Source organism: Sebastes umbrosus, chromosome 20 (assembly GCF_015220745.1).
Source record: "Sebastes umbrosus isolate fSebUmb1 chromosome 20, fSebUmb1.pri, whole genome shotgun sequence".
Classification (NCBI taxonomy): domain Eukaryota; kingdom Metazoa; phylum Chordata; class Actinopteri; order Perciformes; family Sebastidae; genus Sebastes; species Sebastes umbrosus.
In genome coordinates this window covers 10,229,228-10,247,971 of record NC_051288.1, presented here as the reverse complement: position 1 = coordinate 10,247,971, position 18,744 = coordinate 10,229,228, and the positions used below count along the sequence as shown (strand labels likewise).

The 18,744-nt window shown below is 41.1% G+C and overlaps 1 protein-coding gene across 1 annotated transcript in view; it reads left to right on the top strand.

Annotated features, from left to right (window-relative positions):
* LOC119479701 (cytohesin-3-like) overlaps nt 1–18,744 on the top strand; it is a 36,320-nt gene continuing 17,576 nt past the window's right edge. Inside the window, exons 1-4 of the mRNA XM_037755602.1 lie at nt 1–376; nt 16,490–16,572; nt 17,011–17,075; nt 18,586–18,652. Of these exons, the coding sequence (XP_037611530.1) occupies nt 358–376; nt 16,490–16,572; nt 17,011–17,075; nt 18,586–18,652 (234 nt within the window). The 5' untranslated portion in view covers nt 1–357. The remainder of the gene's footprint in view (nt 377–16,489; nt 16,573–17,010; nt 17,076–18,585; nt 18,653–18,744) is intronic.

The window sequence follows — 18,744 nt, the reverse complement described above, 5'->3', positions numbered from 1 at the left end:
TGTAGCTAATGTGGATGCAGACTGAGGAGCAGCGGAGGATGGAGCAGAGCAGAGCAGCAGAGAGGCAGCTGCTGTCTCACATCGCGGTCTGATGAAATATCCCTTCTGCAAATTAAGGACCTGATTTTAATCTACACCCAGACTGCGGCTCCTTTTTTTCTGTCTCTTTTTATATTAATTTCTACGCTGCCATCTTCGCACAGGTCCACATCCACTTCATCTAGTCTGTCAACACACCAGCTGTCTGTCAGCAGGGAGAAGAAAAAGACAAAATCCTGTTGAAAAAAACACTCAAAATTACATTTTTCATTCGGACACACCTTTCTACTGGACTGCCCTGTCACTGCTACCATCAATATGGATGAAGACAATCACGGTAAGGCTGTTTTTATTCTGTCCCCATGCAGTAACACATTGGTTTCCTCTCCTCAGTGTGCATGGATGCATGGATGGATGGATGGATGGATGGATGTGTGAGTCAGGAGATGGAGGTATATGATCAGAACCAGGATGTTGTTGTGGTTTTTCCTGCAGACCAGCCCAGAAAAACAACAACAACAGTCTGCTGTCATGATTTATAACCTGATATTAAAGGAGCGTTCCTCATAAAAACAGAGAGGTGAGAGATAGAGTCTCCTGCAGAGAAAAAGCTGAAGTCATGGTATAAAACCCCCCAAAACACATAAATTTTATCATGCATGCACCTTTTTCCATCTGTTTGATGTCTTGCTGTAAGGCTTTGAAGTTGCTCTCACTATCTCGTAGCCTCTAAACTGGTGGGAATTGATAAGATAATCTGACTGGCACTCTTCCATATGGAGGATATGACCCAGCAGGGTCTACATCCTTTTGCAAAAACATAAAAAAAATAAAGAAAAAGAAGTCCCTGTTGGGATATTTGAGTCATACAGGAGATTAACCCTCTATACATTATGATTAGGTTGCAAAAGAAGCTGCAAATTGTGCAAAAATATAGGATGTGCAATGATGCAATGTAGCAAAAAACACTTTGAATGCACTAATCAGTTTAGAAAACATTCCTATTAAGAGAGGAAGTGCCTTCAGATTAAGTGTAATAAAGTCACATTGGGCTTTAATTACCCAATAGTGAATATTAGAAGAGTCATAGAAGGAAAAAAATCAAGTATAATGTGAGTATTTGGTGCCAGAGACCTGACTGTGTGTGATAAAGCTGAATGAATTGAACCCGTGCAGCTGCATGTCTAACCAGGATTAAAGCTCACATGGCGGGCGGCTGCAGGCTGAAGGCGTGTAGTGTAAACAAATGGCCATAGTCTGATAAGAGTTTGTCAGTTAAACTGTGAGAGATTAGCATGAGCCAGGGGGAGAGACACTCATCTGGACTTCCACTCTTGTTTCCCACATTATCCTCCATGTCTGAACAGACTAAAACCACGAAGCCTTGCCCTGAATTTGAGTCGAAGTGGGGATGACCCAGTTTGACCTATTTCATTGATCTTAATTTGCGCATACAGGGGCTGTGGTGTAGTAACAGAGCCTGCTCCTTAAGTAGCCATTGCTATTCCTGTCTTTCTACAATAATACTCCTCTCATGTCCTTATATTATTAGTAGTGGGCAACTGCGGGGTCTGAGAAGTGAAGCCAATGCCGAAGTGCCTTAAACTTGCATTCTTTCTAATAGCCAGCAGGGGGCGACTCCTCTGTCCTCTTCTGAAAATGAGCCTACTTCTCACTTGATTTATTACCTCAGTAAACATTGTAAACATGAGTTCATGGTCTCAATTGCTAGTTTCAAGTCTTCTTCAATACAGCATGATGTTCATTTAGTACATGATGGTCGCATTTAGAGTCAAATAGACCATAAAGCAGGGTATGCTTTAGGGCGTGGCTACCTTGGGATTGACAGGTTGCTACCACGGCGTTGTCCGGTCTGGGAGTTGTCCGTGTTTTCGTCTTAACCCTTTCACAGTGTGTTTTCAGTTCATGAAAGTTAATTATAACATTTTTAGTCGCCAAAAAATGTCTTATTCAGCGTTCGGTTGTACTTAGCTCCACTCTCACGTGTCACCTCTGGTTGCAAAAAACAAGATGGTGACGGCCCAAATGCCAAACTCAAGGCTTCAAAACGGCTGCCCACAACCCAATGGGTGACGTCACGGTGACCATACGTCCACTTCTTATATACAGTCGATGACTATTAGATACATTTTCATTATATTGCATTATACTTTCCTTTAGTGCCAACTTTGGGCACACATTGTACACAAGAAATTTCAAAATCTAATGCCGAAATTACCATGAAACTAATTGAACATATTCATGATCCAGCGGGAAAGAACCCTTTATATTTTGGACAATTCATTAGCTTTACTCTGGTAAAAAAAAAGGACTTTGCAATAACACTATCTACTTTATTTTGTGTGTTTCTAGAGAGAGGTTTTAACCTTGGTCTAAATGTTGTTTCAGAGGCTTGTTGAAAGTAATATTACTCTGAAAACCCAGTGAAGGACTTGACCTCTATCCTCCTTGTGATTTAAACCATACCAATCACATGTTCCACCCGCCATAGATGAGGCCACTCGAAGAAAGAGATACCGGTCACTGAAACATGTGACAGGATGTCAGAGAGGCCCAGAGGCTCGCTGTCTGTGATCAAACTGGAAGCATTGTGACACAAGCACAGAGAGATTATGTGCAGCAGCATGTGAGAGTTATTAAAATAACTTACCATAAATGTTGAAGTAATTAAGAGCTCTTGTTCACTTCGCTCACTCACACCCTCGCTGCCTCTCGCTCTCTTGCACGCATCACTTAACATTGTTCCACATGCACACCTTGATACGCTGGTATCACAGCACGAGCACTTGGCGCTAAATTTGTCTCCGGCAGTCACTTACAGCAGCTGAAGTCACAGTTACACCTTCGTCAAGAGCTGTCGGCAATTAATTCAGCGAGTAATTCGATGGCAGGCCTAAATAAAAAAAATATAAAGTTATGATAACTTAATAGTTTTGAATCAGGACCTGCAGTATGTGGATCAAGTCGTGGCAGACTTAGTAGTCTACAGCTGCTATTTCAGTGTGGCAGACACCAGAAGTGTGGACTCGAGTCACATGACTTGGAATCGAGTCAGACTTGAGTCACAAATTTGATGACTTTAGACTAAACTTGACAAAATCAAAAAATACTTGCGACTTGACATGGAATTTAACACCAATGACTCTTGACTTCACTTGGACTTTAGCCTTTTGACTTGAAAATACTTGATACCTTACCCCAAGCCCTAAGATTAAAAAGTATGTTATTTAAAATGTGTGCCACGAGTCAGTTAATTTCCCTTACTTTCCTGAATCAAATAACGTTAACGCTATTAATTCCCAGCAATTCAACACTTGATTCCCCAGTTCCACTTTGTTTGAACCGATCCAACAGCATCCAATCAAGTTGCAGGAGAGAATCTAAGAACTAATGTTACGTTACTGAGCTCCAGTTGGAAAAGATGATACCAAAGATAATTTCGTTCGCATACAAAAACTATGCAGTGGTCAACAAAAAGCTAATTGCATTATGCAAAACGTGCAGGTCGAGAAGTAAATGGCATTACATTTGGTGACAAGCGCATTATGACTTGTTTAGGACTCAAAACTCAAAGTTTAGGACTTGGCACTTGACTCGGGACTTGCCTGCTTTGACTTGGGACTTTTCAGTCTTGACTTGGGACTTTAGTGCAAAGACTTGAGACTTATAGAACAATGACTTGGTCACCCCTCTGGCAGATACATATTTAATCAACATTTAGGTAAATATAAGTATCAGATCGGACATCCGTACAAAAATCACAAGACTGCGAACAAAACCTATGTCTAAGTCATTTCTGGGGAGCTTTTAGCTCAGTGTTTGTGAATCCATCCAATGACAAGCCATGCTGTTCAGCTCTGCTTTTTTTTTGCATGCCAACAAATATGCACATGACCCTCATGTGTGTGCATTAGGGACTGTATTCCCGTGCTTGCATGTATTGTATGCATGCAAACTGCACAACATATGTTCAAAGTCGGGGCTATAAATTATTCTGCACCACTGAGTGAACAGATGCCATGATACTCTTTTTAAGATTAATAAATGGTATATGAACATTTAAGGCTCCCGCAAGCCACCTCTCGTGAGGCTGAAACAGTGTGTGGGGACTGGAAGCTGCATTTGGGTGATCAAAGTCACTGATTACCCAGGGCCCCAAACCGAGGAAGGGGTGGCGTAGTTTGTGAACTGAGAGACCTTTCGTAGACCAATGGAAAACCAGTAAGGGACATCATTGGTGGTGGAGTAACGGTGGTGTTGCAGCAAGGGGAGACCAACCTGCACAACATATTTGTCAGCTAAACTTATCTACAGACTGAATGAAACTATAAACGGTGCCGCTGTGCATTTTTTGCGGTACTCAAAAAGCAATGGATTCATTAGTACATGTTTACTGCGCTCGCTAATCAGAGGTGGCGCTTCTCTGCTCTGCTTACATGCCACAGAGCAGACAGGGCCGGGCCTCAAAATGGACGAAAAATCAGCAACAGGCTCGAAATCCTAAGTGTTTTTATTACTCACGCGTCTATTTTTAGCATCATCGTATAGCTGGATGGAGAAGTGGAAAGAACACAGAAGCAGAAATTGGCTGGAAAGTGGCTCAGTCAACGGCTGGATGGAGGCCACGGATTTTAACACTTGGCTTTCTTGTATTTTCTCTTCTTTATAGCAGCTTTGTTATGCTGCAGTCGAGGGATTAATATGGGCTGAGTAAATGGCTGTTTTGGGAGTCTTAAAACGCTGAATGGAATTCACCTTTTAAAAAATGCCTTGCACCTGAATAAAGACGTCTGAGGCTCCTTAACAAAACACATTTTGTGTTTTTTGGGGGTACAGACGTCACAAAATGTGCTGAAATGTTTGTTAATGGGGCTTCCTTGACCATATTTCCTGTGTGATAACCCCACTGTGTCAATCAACACTCTCCTGTCTATCTGGCCGTGGGAAAAGTCGAATAGCAAAGTCCTTTCCTTCAATTCTTCTATTCTCTTTGGACTGAACGTGTGAGTGTGCGCTGAAATAACAAATCGTATCGGACTGCAGCACTTAATGTTTTGTCTGTAGGGGCCTTTTTAATGGTGCACACATGGCGGTGCCTGTGTGCAGTATCACGCCTCGGCTCTCTGATTGGAAATATCTCCCTTAGAAAGAGAAACGGTGCCTTTGTTCTCTGCATTTTCTTTGTAATCATCTCCTCAAACTTACTGGACATCTGACTATATGCAATTATTTCATATCGCATTCACCCCGGCAGGCATGAAACCTAAGCTAAGGTGGCTTTCTGGAAAACCTGAATCAACACAATGTGTGTGATTTCTTGGCGCCCAGTACTGTACTTCTGAGGGGGATTAGCCGGTAAGAAGGGGAAGTCGGTGTGATTAGGGTACGGCCTTTATTGTGGTTGCAGGGTGAGTGTGTGGGAGGACATCAGACAGTCACTAGGGGCGAGCTGCTCTCTAGCTTTACTTCGCTAAGGGAGACTGGCTGGATTATTGTAAGTGGTTGGTGCTGAATGGCTAGACAGCAGCAGAAGAGAGCTCACACATCTGTGTCTGTCTGCATCTGCATGTTTCATCTACCTGACGACTCCCTGGAGATGCGCTGCAGCGCTGCATGTGGAATTTGCTTTTAGGTAAAATGCGTTGGACCTGAAATGAATTAGTTGATCGACAGAAAATTAATCTGCAACTATTTTGGCAAAAATGGCGAAGAACTGGTCGCTAGTTCCAGCCTCTCAAATGTGAATATTTTTTGGTTTTATTAGTCTTCTACGATAGTAAACTAAATATCTTCTGGTTTTGAACTGTTAATCAGACAAAACAAGAATATGTCGCCATGGGGTCTGGAAAAATAATAATATAATAACAGTAGATTAATCTATAATTAAAATAATCATAATTCCATAATTAGTTGCAGCTAAAATAATCTTTTCAAGAGTGAAAAGTAAATCACAGTAAACTCTTTCCTTCCATGTGTAATGAAGCTAGAAATATGGATGTAGTACTGTAGTATTTTTTAGTCATTAATGTATTTTCCCTCTAATATTAGCTTTGCACAGTTGGGGGAAAAAAACAGACCCGTCTAGCTTAAAGGTGCAGTGTGTAGGATCTGGCGGCATCTAGCGGTGAGGTTGCAGATTGCAACCAACTGAAACTTCTCCCATGTGCCAAGCGTGTAGGAAAACTACGGTGGCCGACGCCGAAATGTGAAAACGTGAATGGCAGTATCTAAAGCCAGTGACCGGGCTACTGTATAAACATGGCGGCCGGAAGACAATGTTCCATATCTAGATATAAACGGCTCATTCTAAGGTAACAAAAACACAACAATTCTTATTTTTCAGGTGATTATACACAAAAAAAAAACATAATTATTAATAATATATTCCATTTCTGCCAGTAGATCTCCTTAAATGCTACACACTGTTTCTTTTGGGAACAGACTATGCCATTTTAGCTAGTTGCACCAAAAATCAGTTCCACAGTCAGCCAGACAGCAGTAGTTTTAAGTAATAGTTTTAAATTTTGGGAAATATGCGTATTCGCTTTCTCTCCGACAGTTAGACGAAAAGCTCACTTTCTTGTCTTTACGCTAAAAATTAAGCTACAGCCAAGTGACGATAGCTTAGCTTAGCATAAAGACTGGAAACAGGGGAAAAATTTAACCTGGCTCCATCCAAAAGTAACACAAATCTAGCTAAAGCTTGTTTGTTAACACTTTATATCTTGTCTGTTTAATTCATACAAAAACTTGGTGTAAAAAGGACATGTTGGGATTTTTCGGTGGGTTGTGTCACAGTCTAATACTTGTTGTTTGTGACCTTTTGACATCGAGGTTTTCCTTTTTTCAGTCTTTGTGCTACGCTAAGTTGAGCGGCAGCTGGCGGTAGCTTCATTACCGTATCGATCTTCTCCTAATTTTGACGAGAAAGCAAATAAGTGTATTTCCCAAACTGTCAAATAATTGACCAGTACAAATACCACCATGTATCTTAAGCTATAAATCCTTTTAAAAGCCTTTGCTTTAATGTGAACGCTTTCCATACTTCACATCTGTTTTATTCACCTGGCTGCAGAAAGAATTCCCCTTTGGGTATAAAAACATGGAGCTACATTGCATTCACCACTTGCAAATTTCCTGCAACACCCCAGTAGCCTGACATGAATGTCTGCAATGTTTTAGGGGGGCAAAAAAAAAGCGTCTTTTATGTGTGTCGACACAGTTGCCAAAAAAATGTGTTCAAATGTACTCTTTACAATCTCGTCGGTTGACCCGGCAGGCTGGCTGTGTTGTTTAAAGGCTTAAGGGGAGATTTGAAAAGAACAGAAATTCATTCTTACTGCCAAGATTATGGGTTTTGTGGTGCAACATTAGAAGATTAAACACATAGTACGGTACCACATGCAACCAGACAAATACACAAACACAGACAGGGCTGGCGCGTGACGTGCAGGGATTGAGCCGGAGCTTGTAACAAACTGCACTGCTTAAGTGTTGAGAGAGAAGACTACATATGGACCTGATTAGGAGAGAGACTGGGGAGGCTTCCCGACATGTTCCCATCACCATGGTAGTGTGTGTGTGTGTGTGTGTGTGTGTGTGTGTGTGTGTGTGTGAGGGATACAAGACAGTGTAAGGCTGCTGTCGTGAAAAGAGGTACGCTCTGCCTGGAGTTATTGCTCGGAGCTGTCGAGAGGAGAAGCTCTTTAAGCGCGAGACAGAGAGCAGATGGGAGACAAAAGGAACGGCAAATTAAATGAGCGGGAGTCTGGGAGGAACACAGACGGACATTAAGGGCAGCAGAGATGTGCTGTGTTCGAGTAATCCACACCTAATGTCAGTGGAAGGAGGGTTAAGAGACGACATGGTCCAGCTGACCATACAGACAGGGTGAGGGAGGGGTGTTCATAGAAAGAGAGAGGCTGGAGAGTAGACGGTGTGTTTCTTGGCGTCTGGCTCAATAGAAATGGAGAATCACACCAACGCCCAGCTCGTTCTCACCTTAATACATGTCCTGGCTCTCTTTCATTTCATTTCCTGCACTTTTTCTTTCATGGTCAAGTGTATATTTTCCCTCCTGTTCTGTTTTCTAATAGACCTGGTGAGGACAGAGCTGTCTTTGATCCAGCAGGTAGCCATGGGACAGGTTGCTATGTAACATGATCCATCTATTAGGAACCAGCCAATACCAAGAGAGACCAATTAATCTAAAACTTTGTGGGTGGTTTCTGTTATTGTGAATGGGATAATGGTTGTCCGCCAAAGTCAGTGTTTTTGCAGGCAGGCGCACAACCATCACAGGAACATCCTGAACCGACACACAGAGCTACACGTCCTGGTCAACAGAGCCGCACACCGAAAGGTTTTGAAGTCGGTGCCAATCATCCAGGTTGACCCTCTCTCCCCGCTGATGTCTGCACATCATCAGCATCATCAGAGATATCGAAAACGTATTTCTTCTCATTCATCGTGTACAGAATAAAAAAGCACCCAATACAGATTTCAAAATTGCCTCCCAAGCTAGATATCTATCGCAATAACGGAGGTGAGCGTGTTCATATCAGATAAAGCGTTGCATTCATTCTGCTTCCTGTCAATCACCTGACAACCGCAGGAAGCAACAGCAGTGTCTGTTGTCAGGAAATGATCCCTCAAATATATGTCGACTTTCAAAAATGTATTGTGACATCCATGTCTTCCATCCTTTGTTTGTTCAGGCCAGGATTATTTCCAAAGCGTGAATTTCCAATCCAATCCAATCCAAATGTATTTATAAAGCACATTTAAAAACAACAAAAGTTGACCAAAGTGCTGTATAATTATACATAAAAAACATAAAAACAACACAATAAAACACTAAGACCAACTTAAAACCAACAGGACATTAAAATAATAAAAGCGTTAAGACCAATAGGAAAGGAAAAAGGATTAAAATAGTCAACTCTCATGCCGAGCCAAAAGCCAAGGAATAAAAGTGCGTTTTGAGGTTCGATTTAAAAAACAGGCAGTGTGGGGGACAGCCGAACAAACGAATTTTACAATAATAAAAGCAAGGGAATGCTAAATCAGCTATGTTAGCAGCTATGTGGGGTTGTACTGAGGCACAACGGTGCTTTGAGTTAAATGGTAAAATCAGCAGGCTAACATGCTAACCATGTTCACCATCCTAGTTTAGCCAAGCCCCCAGGAAGAGTGCCGAGCAATGAAGCACATTTTCGTACTGGCCACAACAGTGGAATTACAACTTCCGGGTCGGTCAAGTGATGCCAACGTTAGGCTATAAACAAACTACACCACAGTCGCATGAGTGCAAGTACACACAACGAGGCTGTAGAGGCAGACGTGTCGGCATGATGACGTCTTATAGTCTCATTTAGCCACTTGTTAGCAATCGCATTTACATAAAATCTTGAAAATTCAAGTGTGGGATATTATGTTATAGTATGTTTTGGAGATGTTTAGTATTAAAGTATTTTTCCTCCAATATTAGTTTTACACAAGACCTGGGAAAAAAAAAAGACCCGTCTATCTTAAAGGTGCAGTGTGTAGGATCTGGCTGCATCTAGCAATGAGGTTGCAGATTGCAACCAACTAAAATTTCTCCCGTGTGCCAAGCGTGTAGAAGAAACTACGTTGGCCGACGTGAAAACGTGAATGGTCCTATCTAGAACCAGTGTTTGGTTTGTACATTCTGGGCTATTGTAGAAACATCTCCATGGAGAGGACTTGCTCCGTATGTAGATATAAACGGCTCATTCTAAGGTTACGAAAACACGACAATTTGTATTTTAAGGTGATTATACATTAAAGAAATCATACCTATTAATATTATATTCCATTCCTTTCAATAGATCGACCTAAATGTTACACACTGTTCTTTGAGACAAGGGAACCGGAAGTGCTAAAATGCTAACTCATTTCCGGGTTTTAGGACTCATTCTTGCACCACTCTATTGGCCCAATGACTGGGGAAGATCGCCTCCGATGCTGTACCCAATTCTCTTCATACATCAATGGTAATGTTTACCATGTTCACCATCTTAGTTTAGCGTGTTAGCATGCTAACATTTGCTAATTAACACGAAACGCAGACAGTTGTGCTTGGACGTTATGTGAACTAGATAATAGTAGTAAAGAGGCTTTAACTCTGTGTAACACCAGTATTCAGCCACTTTTTGCTTAATTTGAGATATTCTAGCACTGTGAGAGAATGAAAGTGAATTATATTAACATAGATTTTATAGACTAAACTTTTATAGCGTCCCTCTAAATTCTGGCTAAAACCTGTTGACACTGGTGAGTGAACAGGGGGCCACATGGAAGGCACTCGGCCTGTGAAAGCCCCCCATCCTGCCTCGGACGCCAGAAGAAACAGCATCCATCTAATCCATTCTCAGGCCGATCAAATCATCAGATTATGGTTACTTTGGCCGCCAGCATATGGCAGTGGAAGCCCCTCAGATTCTGCTGGAGTTGTTCATCGAATCAAATATTGACACAGTGCTGATGCCGAGCAGATGTGTGATATAAGGAGGACATCGTGTGCGGACCACCTCCGATGCAACAACACACACACTCGCACAAATGCACTCACAGCAGGAGGTCACTCCCCAAAACTGCAGATTAACCAGAGCAATCAGCGTGAGGGCTCTTCAGCTCCCCGAGCCCCAGATTCTCCTCGCGACCCCAGATGTAGTTAAAAATTGAAGCCATATTAGCTCCCCAAATCTCTCCTCTCACGCAACGGCCAGGACTGTTGTTACTGAGTTATTAATGTACAGGCTACAGCACAGTGTACTGTACTGATGCTCGATTTCACCGGCACAGATACCACACGAAACGAAAATAACTTTTTCATACAATTTGAAAGGAAGTCATCTTAAAATGTGCTACTTGTTAAGGAATAGTCAGTGTATCTACTCCCCATACCTGATTCATTTAGCAGAATAATGATTCAGCACACACAGAAGCGTATATGTTTTCTGTTTTAATTGATTTCTATATGGTATGTCTGTCCTTTCTTTTGTTCTTTCTCTCTATGTAGAGCTGAATCGACTAGTTAGTTAACCAAATCATTTGTTTAAAATTATTTGATCTACAGAACATCATCAAAAAAATGGCATTTATTTTGATAATCAATTAATAATTTAAGTCATTTTTTCAAGCAAGAATGCTAAACATTCTCTAGTTCCCGCTTCTCAGTTGTGAGGGATTGCTGCGTTCCTGTATCATATGTGATAGTTATTTTTATATATAGGTTTTGGACTCTAAATATGATTATGATATGATTGTTTTTCCCTGTTTTCATCCATTCTGTGGACCAATGAATTGCTTAATTGAGATAAAGGATCCGCAGATTATACACAATAATGAAAATAATTTTTAGATGCATTTTCCAGCAGCAACAGCAGTTTGAAGAAAAAATGAAAACATGAAGAAGAACTTTAGTACGTGTTCATCATTAGGAGCTAGAGCTATCATGGCTGAACAAACATATGAAAGAGAGCTATATGACGTAAAGAGTCTTGCAGATGAACACTTTACAGATTGGGTTTTAAAGGAGACTAGAATGAAATGAATAGAATTAGAGGTTTTCCTCATTAAATGTAATCTCTCATTCAGCACTTCTTTCATCTGTCTTGTGTTGCTGGGATTTACTTTCCATATTCTAAGAGCATCTATCACAGCACTAGCCAAGTTAAACAGCAATTCATTGAAATTTAAACAACCATTAATTAAACAGCTCCCATGGAGTTTGCATGTGATTTCTTCCATATCCATGATATTCACCAACTATTAATGTCATTCATAAACTTTTTTAGCTGTAATCTCTGCTGTCTGAACAAGTAAACAACAATATAACAATGTTTTTCAAAAACGTACAACCCTTATCTAGACGTATGGAGTGAACCACGTGACATACTGTTGAGGATTTGCTAATTTTTGGTAATTTATACATTTTTTAACGATGTTTTCTTGTTTTTGTAACACTGGCTTCTCCGTTTCACTTATTGCTACATGGCAGCACGCTTTTTGCACATGCCCGTAAACCCCCCGTGTGTGTGACCTTTCACCGTCTGCATCGTGACCTCCTTCACCTCCTCACTTTGGCCTTTGCGCTGACGTCCCGGCATTCCTGCTTTGTGGGCTCAGAGCCAAAGTGCCTCTGCAGACGGCTACGCCAGACTATCTCCTGCTGCACATCACATCATTTCATCACTGGAGCAAAGTAGGTTAGAGGAGGGCAGCGGCTGGTCGGCGGCAACATCTGTGTATGTACGTGCTGTTATAGTGTCCATCACACTTCCGCTCTGAAAGACTCGTATTGTGTTTACAGAGCGGAGGGGAGGGCAAACGTGTGGGATTAGCGCCAGCTGCCGTTAGCGTGCGTGTGCTCATGTGCAGTTACATGCACGTTTCTCTGTCTGCATGTATGACCCAGGCCTTAATACAGAGCGTGTCCTCGTCTACAGTTAGAGGGATTGGGGGCGGCGGGTTTCAGATTAGAGTCTGGATCCAAGAGGAGGTTTCCCTTGCCTTCCCGCTTCCTTGCATGTGTCCCATTGTAATGTGCGGCGGGGCCAACCAGGGTAACAGGGTTATCTTTTTTTTTTTTAAAGCTCATCCACTTTAAAAGACATTACAGCCGTTAAAGTCGCTAGTCTAAAGCCAGTAGATCTGGACAAATCCTCCCTCACTCACACGAGTCAGTGAAAACTGGGCCAGCAGCCAGTGTTAAGTGAGCGTGGGATTTTCACTCTGAGCTCCATGTGCTCTGTCGCAACTGGTATGAATACTGGTTTTTAAGTTTTTCGATCGCTTCTCAAGACGTATAAATTTGATTTATTCTCCCCCTCTCTGTCTTTCCACTCTAACAAATGGCCTTATTGATATGCGACCAAAATAAACATGGTGAAAGTTATGAAACTGAAGGGTGATGAGGACTGGTTTGCGTGGGCCAAAGCATCCCAGCATTAGTTTAAATGCCATCAAAGCCTCTGGTTTCAGTGGGTGGCCATAGGGACAGTTGTTAGTTTTGGGTGTGATAAGCAGCAGGGGATTTACTCCTAAAAGTAGATTTAGGGGGATTTTGTTTTTTAAGGGGGAAACTCTTGTTCTGTGGTGCACATGTTAGAGTTTAAACCCTTTGGACCCTCTCAACCCGACGCTCCATACAGTGGATTTCTGAGCTTCGCATTGGGCAGATTTATTTTAAATATCACAGAGATTCAAATGGGCTTCGAGTCTAGTTTTCTGCATGCACACATTGAAATCAGCGCCTCACCAGCTACCCCACTATTGGACTATCTGACCCTCCCAAGGTTTACTATGAAGCAATGACTCACGCCATAAATGATTTTAGTAGATTACCAGTCGAGCGTGTCTGTGTTTGGTTTGAACGTGTGCGGAGGTAACGACCAGCCCCACGACGCCCTCCGTGCTTGTTGAAGACACTAAACTCATTTCCTGAATGAGTCATATAGAAGGTCACAGGGGGAGGTGTGTTAATAATGTAATTGGTGGACCACCTCTGTAGAAGAGCGTCCCCCCACTACTAAACAAGATTATGTACTGGAACAGAGACCTTAGCACTGGTTTTATAGTCCTCTCTATTATCAAACGCGGTTTGAAAGACATATAATACAGTATATAATACAGTAAGAGAGACCTGGAATGGAGGATAATGGCAATGCTTTGCCATTAATGGTGGTAGGCTTTTATTAAAGGCAGCATCCTCCGCTTTTCATTAGATTTGTAATGAATCAAGATTTCAATCATGCAAGTTGTTGCAGCCAGTGGAGATCTCCATTAGCTAATGCACGGCCTCAGGCGAATGGAAAACATGGAGCTGTCATCTTACTCTGAGCAACATATAAAAAGACAAAGAAGAATCCCAATATTGAGGCCGCAACTAATGATTTTTTCCCATTATTGATTATTCTGCTGATTAATCAATAATGGGAAAAAACATTAGTTGCGATTGATTGTTGATCATCATCGACTGGTTTGGTCTATGTGAAAATATAAAATGCCCGTCACAAATGAACATATTCATATTGCTTGTTTTGTCTAAGCAACGGTTCAAAACGTATTGTGTAGTATTAAGTTAACTATCATAAAAGACAAAGAAAACTAATATTTGCAAATATATACATTAGAGAAGCAGGAACCAATGTATTTTTTTGTTCAATAGCCATGCTAGCATCCTGCAAGGCTGTTCTTAGGCATAGTAGCTTTTTGAGCTAAATGTTAACGTCAATATGCTAACATGCTTATGTTTTATCATGTTCAGTGTTTACCATGGTCACCAACGTTTGTTAGTTAGCACTAAACACAAAGTACAGCTGAGGTTGATGATGAATGTTATTAGTTTTGCAGGTAGCCTATTGGTCATACATTTACGTAGCCTAATGGAAAATTGACCTGCTAGATGATGTTCCAGCTCTGCAAACATATAGTCTGGTTTGTGTGTCTGTCACATCAGTTCATGAATGAAAAATGTAAAAAGTGTAATATCTTTCAGTTTTATCAGAATTAGAGCAGTGCTGTGGCCGTAACAACCTTTTGAAGTTTGAAATGTTGACCTTTTAATTATAGCGTTTCCTCAGTCCAATCACTTTTTGTCTTTTTTAAACCGGAAAAAACACACAGATAAAATGCACTAACCCCCCTATGCGTTTCAAATTAAATGTCAAAAGGTCAAACATTTTGACATTTAATTTGAATGCTCTCATTATCTCCGGCGAGTTTAAAGTAATAGTTTGACATTTATTCTCTTTCTTGTAACAAAATTTGATCTAACAAACAAAATATAACATGTTAATTAGTGAGCTTTAGAGATGCTGGTAGGGTTTTTGTCTCTTCAAACACACCGTGGCTAGCTGCTTCCCCATTTTCCCCATTGTTTTTATGCTAAGCTAAGCTAATCACCTGCTGGCTCTTGCCTTATATTCAACGGACATACATCAATCTTCTTATCCAACTCTGCAAGAAAGCGTATAAAGAGTATTTCCCAAAATGTCACACTATTGCTTCAAGTACAAACTCTTCAAACTCAGCGCAACAATGGATCTTATACCCCCAGGCTATAACTTCTGTTGTGTTTGAGATATCCTGTAGGACAGATGGACAGATGATGCAGAAAGCATTCCTCAGGTAGAAGATTAAAGAACTGTGTAAAACAGCCTTGAAACTTTTTAAGAGCACTAATTGGCTTTAGAGCCACGTCCACAGCGCTCACAGTTGTATTGTACAAGTGCTGCGAGGTAGCCGGAGGTCAGCGACGTTAATTAACATCTTTTATTTTCATCCTCTCAGTCATTGTGCGTTTATATCCCCCATCTCTTGTCTATTAAAAAAAACATGGCACCACAAAGGAAATCCCTCAGCTGTTCCTCCCGCTGTTTACCTGACCCTCATCACGGTGCTTCACGATTACATAACTAGGTTAGGAAGCGCCTTTTGTTTCAGGGTTAATGTGAACACACCATTTATAACAATACTCAGCTCCTCTGAACGCAAACTCTTTTGAATTAAAAGTGGGCTGAATGCTTCCCTCCTTGTTTTACTTTAATTGGCGCCGCTTCCCGCCTGCGGAGGGAAAATAACAAGTTTTTTTTCTCTCCTTTAGCAACATGTAGGCACAAAGCTGCGACTGTGATATTAGACGTGCCATTTTTTCCCGTTGAGAGATTTTGCGTTTTCTGCCTCTAAGCTGGTTTAATGAAGCGAGCTCGCGCAGGATCTTCTGTGCTGCAGAAAGATGAAGGGAAATTGAGAAATAAAGTGTGCGTGGGGGAGAACGAAACAGAGAGAGAGAGGGGGGGGTGGAGGGGAAGTGGGATAAAAGATTGAAAAACAAGATTGAGACAGAAAGACGGAGTGAAGAAGAGGGGGGAAGAGACATCGAACAGATTATCCTCCCCTCTTTTTGCCTGGAGCTCTGAAAACCCTCACGACCGGGGGAATCAGGGTCGTATAGGCCGTGTTAAATTAGCAAATTCAGTTTTAATGAAAGAAAACTTAATCTGGATTGGTTTTATTAATAGAATTTGCCCCTGAGCCAAGTGGAGACGGAGGGAAAACACTTTCAAGTGGAATAATTAAGACCCTTTGCCTTCTCTCTTTCTCTACTTAATTAAGACGAACATGAAGGCTTGTAATATGTGTTGCTTTTGCTGAACAAGTCAAAACAGTTGATGCAGCAGCAGCAGCAGCAGCAGCCCCGTCACTTTACCGCATGAGGAGTGTGAATCTTTTTCGTTTTTTTACACCATCTCTGGCAGTGAACTCCTTAAGAACTTAGTAGGTGCTAGATTGGATTTACTTCTCTCATCTGCAGTGAGCTGAGAGAGTATATGTGCGATGCGAGCTGTGTACAAATGAGGTTTTAAGGTCTGCTCTGTTTTTTCTCCATCACGTGTTTCAGTTCCTGAGGATCTGTCCCTGGAGGAGAGGGATGAGCTGTCAAACATCCGACGCAGGAAGAAAGAGCTGCTCGATGATATTGAGGTGTGTGTTTGCAACATGTGAGCGTATACAATATGTTCAGGGTACATTTGAGCTTCACCTCAGTAGCTCGAGCGTCTGTTCATTAGCAGTGCAGTGTAACTATGGTGATAGTCTTGCTTTTTTTTTTTTTGATAAATGTCATGGACTGTATTGATAGTAGATCATTTTAATGTGAAACTGGGAACTAAAATATTCAGCAGTACAGTATGTACTTATTTCTGACCTGTTAATTCTTGATAATTTAATTTGCCTACGTACTGTACTGCAGCACAGTAGGTCTATTTGCATGCTGTATGTAATGCAAATAGACCTGCAGTACATCTTTGCATGCCCACTTTGCTCACAAAAAGCATTTCCGCTGCTGACTGTACAGTGCATATCTGTACCCTGGTACTTTATCCTGTTTTTGACTTAAAGAAACTCACTCTTTTCTCGCAGAGGTTGAAGTTTGAGATAGCAGAGGTCATGACGGAGATCGAGCAGCTGACGTGCGTTGGAGAAAGGTAAGTAACTGAAGTCAAGATGCTTTGTCATTCTGCACCGATGTAGTTTGTGCATGCAATGTTTACATCTTAATATAGCAGCATTTATCAAGCATTTTCAAGCACTCTGTGGCTTGACAACTGTGTGTAAATGTGTAAATTCAACTTATTGAGACAAAAACTGATCATTATAAGCTTTGTAGAGGTAGAATTTAGGCGGAGCTGATGTATTGCATTGCATTAGATTGTACAGGTGACATACATTTAACTGGAAACTAGGGCTGCCAATCGATTAAAATATTTAATCGCAATTAATCGCATGATTGTCCATAGTTAATCGCAAATGAATCGCACATTTTTCATCTTTAAAAATGTACCTAAAAGGGAGATTTGTCAAGTATTTAATACTCTTATCAACATGGGAGTGAACAAATATGCTGCTTTATGCAAATGTATGTATATATTTATTATTGGAAATCAATTAACAACACAAAACACTGACAAATATTGTCCAGAAACCCTCACAGGTACTACATTTAGCATAACAATATGCTCAAATCATAACATGGCCAACTTTTGAAAATGGCCATGACTGTTTTTCCTCGCCAAAATTTAACGTAAGTTTGGAGCATTATTTAACCTACTTCGCGACAAGCTAGTATAGATACCAATGGATTCCTTATGTTTTCTAGCTTCATATGATACAAGTATCTTCACTCTGGATTTAAAACTGAGCCCGCTACAACCTAAAAATCGCAAGTTGCGTTAATGCGTTAAAGAAATTAGTGGCGTTAAAACAAATTTGCGTTAACATCGCATTAACTTTGACAGCACTACTGGAAACACTAGGAGACCAGGACCAAAGCGATAGTATTTACAGGCTTCTATAATGAATGTAGAAAATATTAGGAGCCTTTAAATAAACAACCACGAGTGGACACATTTGTAGAATGTAAACTGTTCCTCAAGTCACTAAAATCCCCAAATTCCCAGAAAATAATACACAGAACATGACCTCTGTCACCTCTACAGCCCTAAATAACACTAATACTTGGTTTTACCTTCAGTTATAAATAGCCAGGACCAGAATATGACTCATTGCCTCTATCTTAGTTGAATTTGGGATTTGCATGTCCGGTCAGAGACGTCAAAGGCAGTTAGATTACAAAGGTGTAGGCTCACATAGATGTAGCTGGGAAGGAAGTGACTTTATGTGATAGCAATATTGGGTTACCATAGCTACCAGGTTGATTGTATAGATCAAATATTGACAGTGTATGTCGTCCAACCAACAGCTGCCTAAAACAAACAATGACAGACAATGTACAGCATACTGTATGTGCCCAGAGTCATCTGTTTTTCTGATTAGGCTCAAGCATGCACACATGTTCACACACATACTGTACAATGGGTAGAACAGATGTTGCAGGAACTAGTATCATCTGTTGCGACTATAAATAAAGACAATCTGCTGTTTTCAGTGTTTGGGGTAAATAAATAGTAACCCTAATTAAATGCTTCTGTATTGCAGTAAAACATCCCAGAGAAACAAACAGATCGCCATGGGCAGGAAGAAGTTCAACATGGATCCAAAGAAGGTAGGCCTACCGTGTATCCTGTAACAGCTTCCACTCTCTCTGTAGCCTTGAAAGGAGCGGTTTTCATCTGGTGTGAAGAGCGATCCATTCTC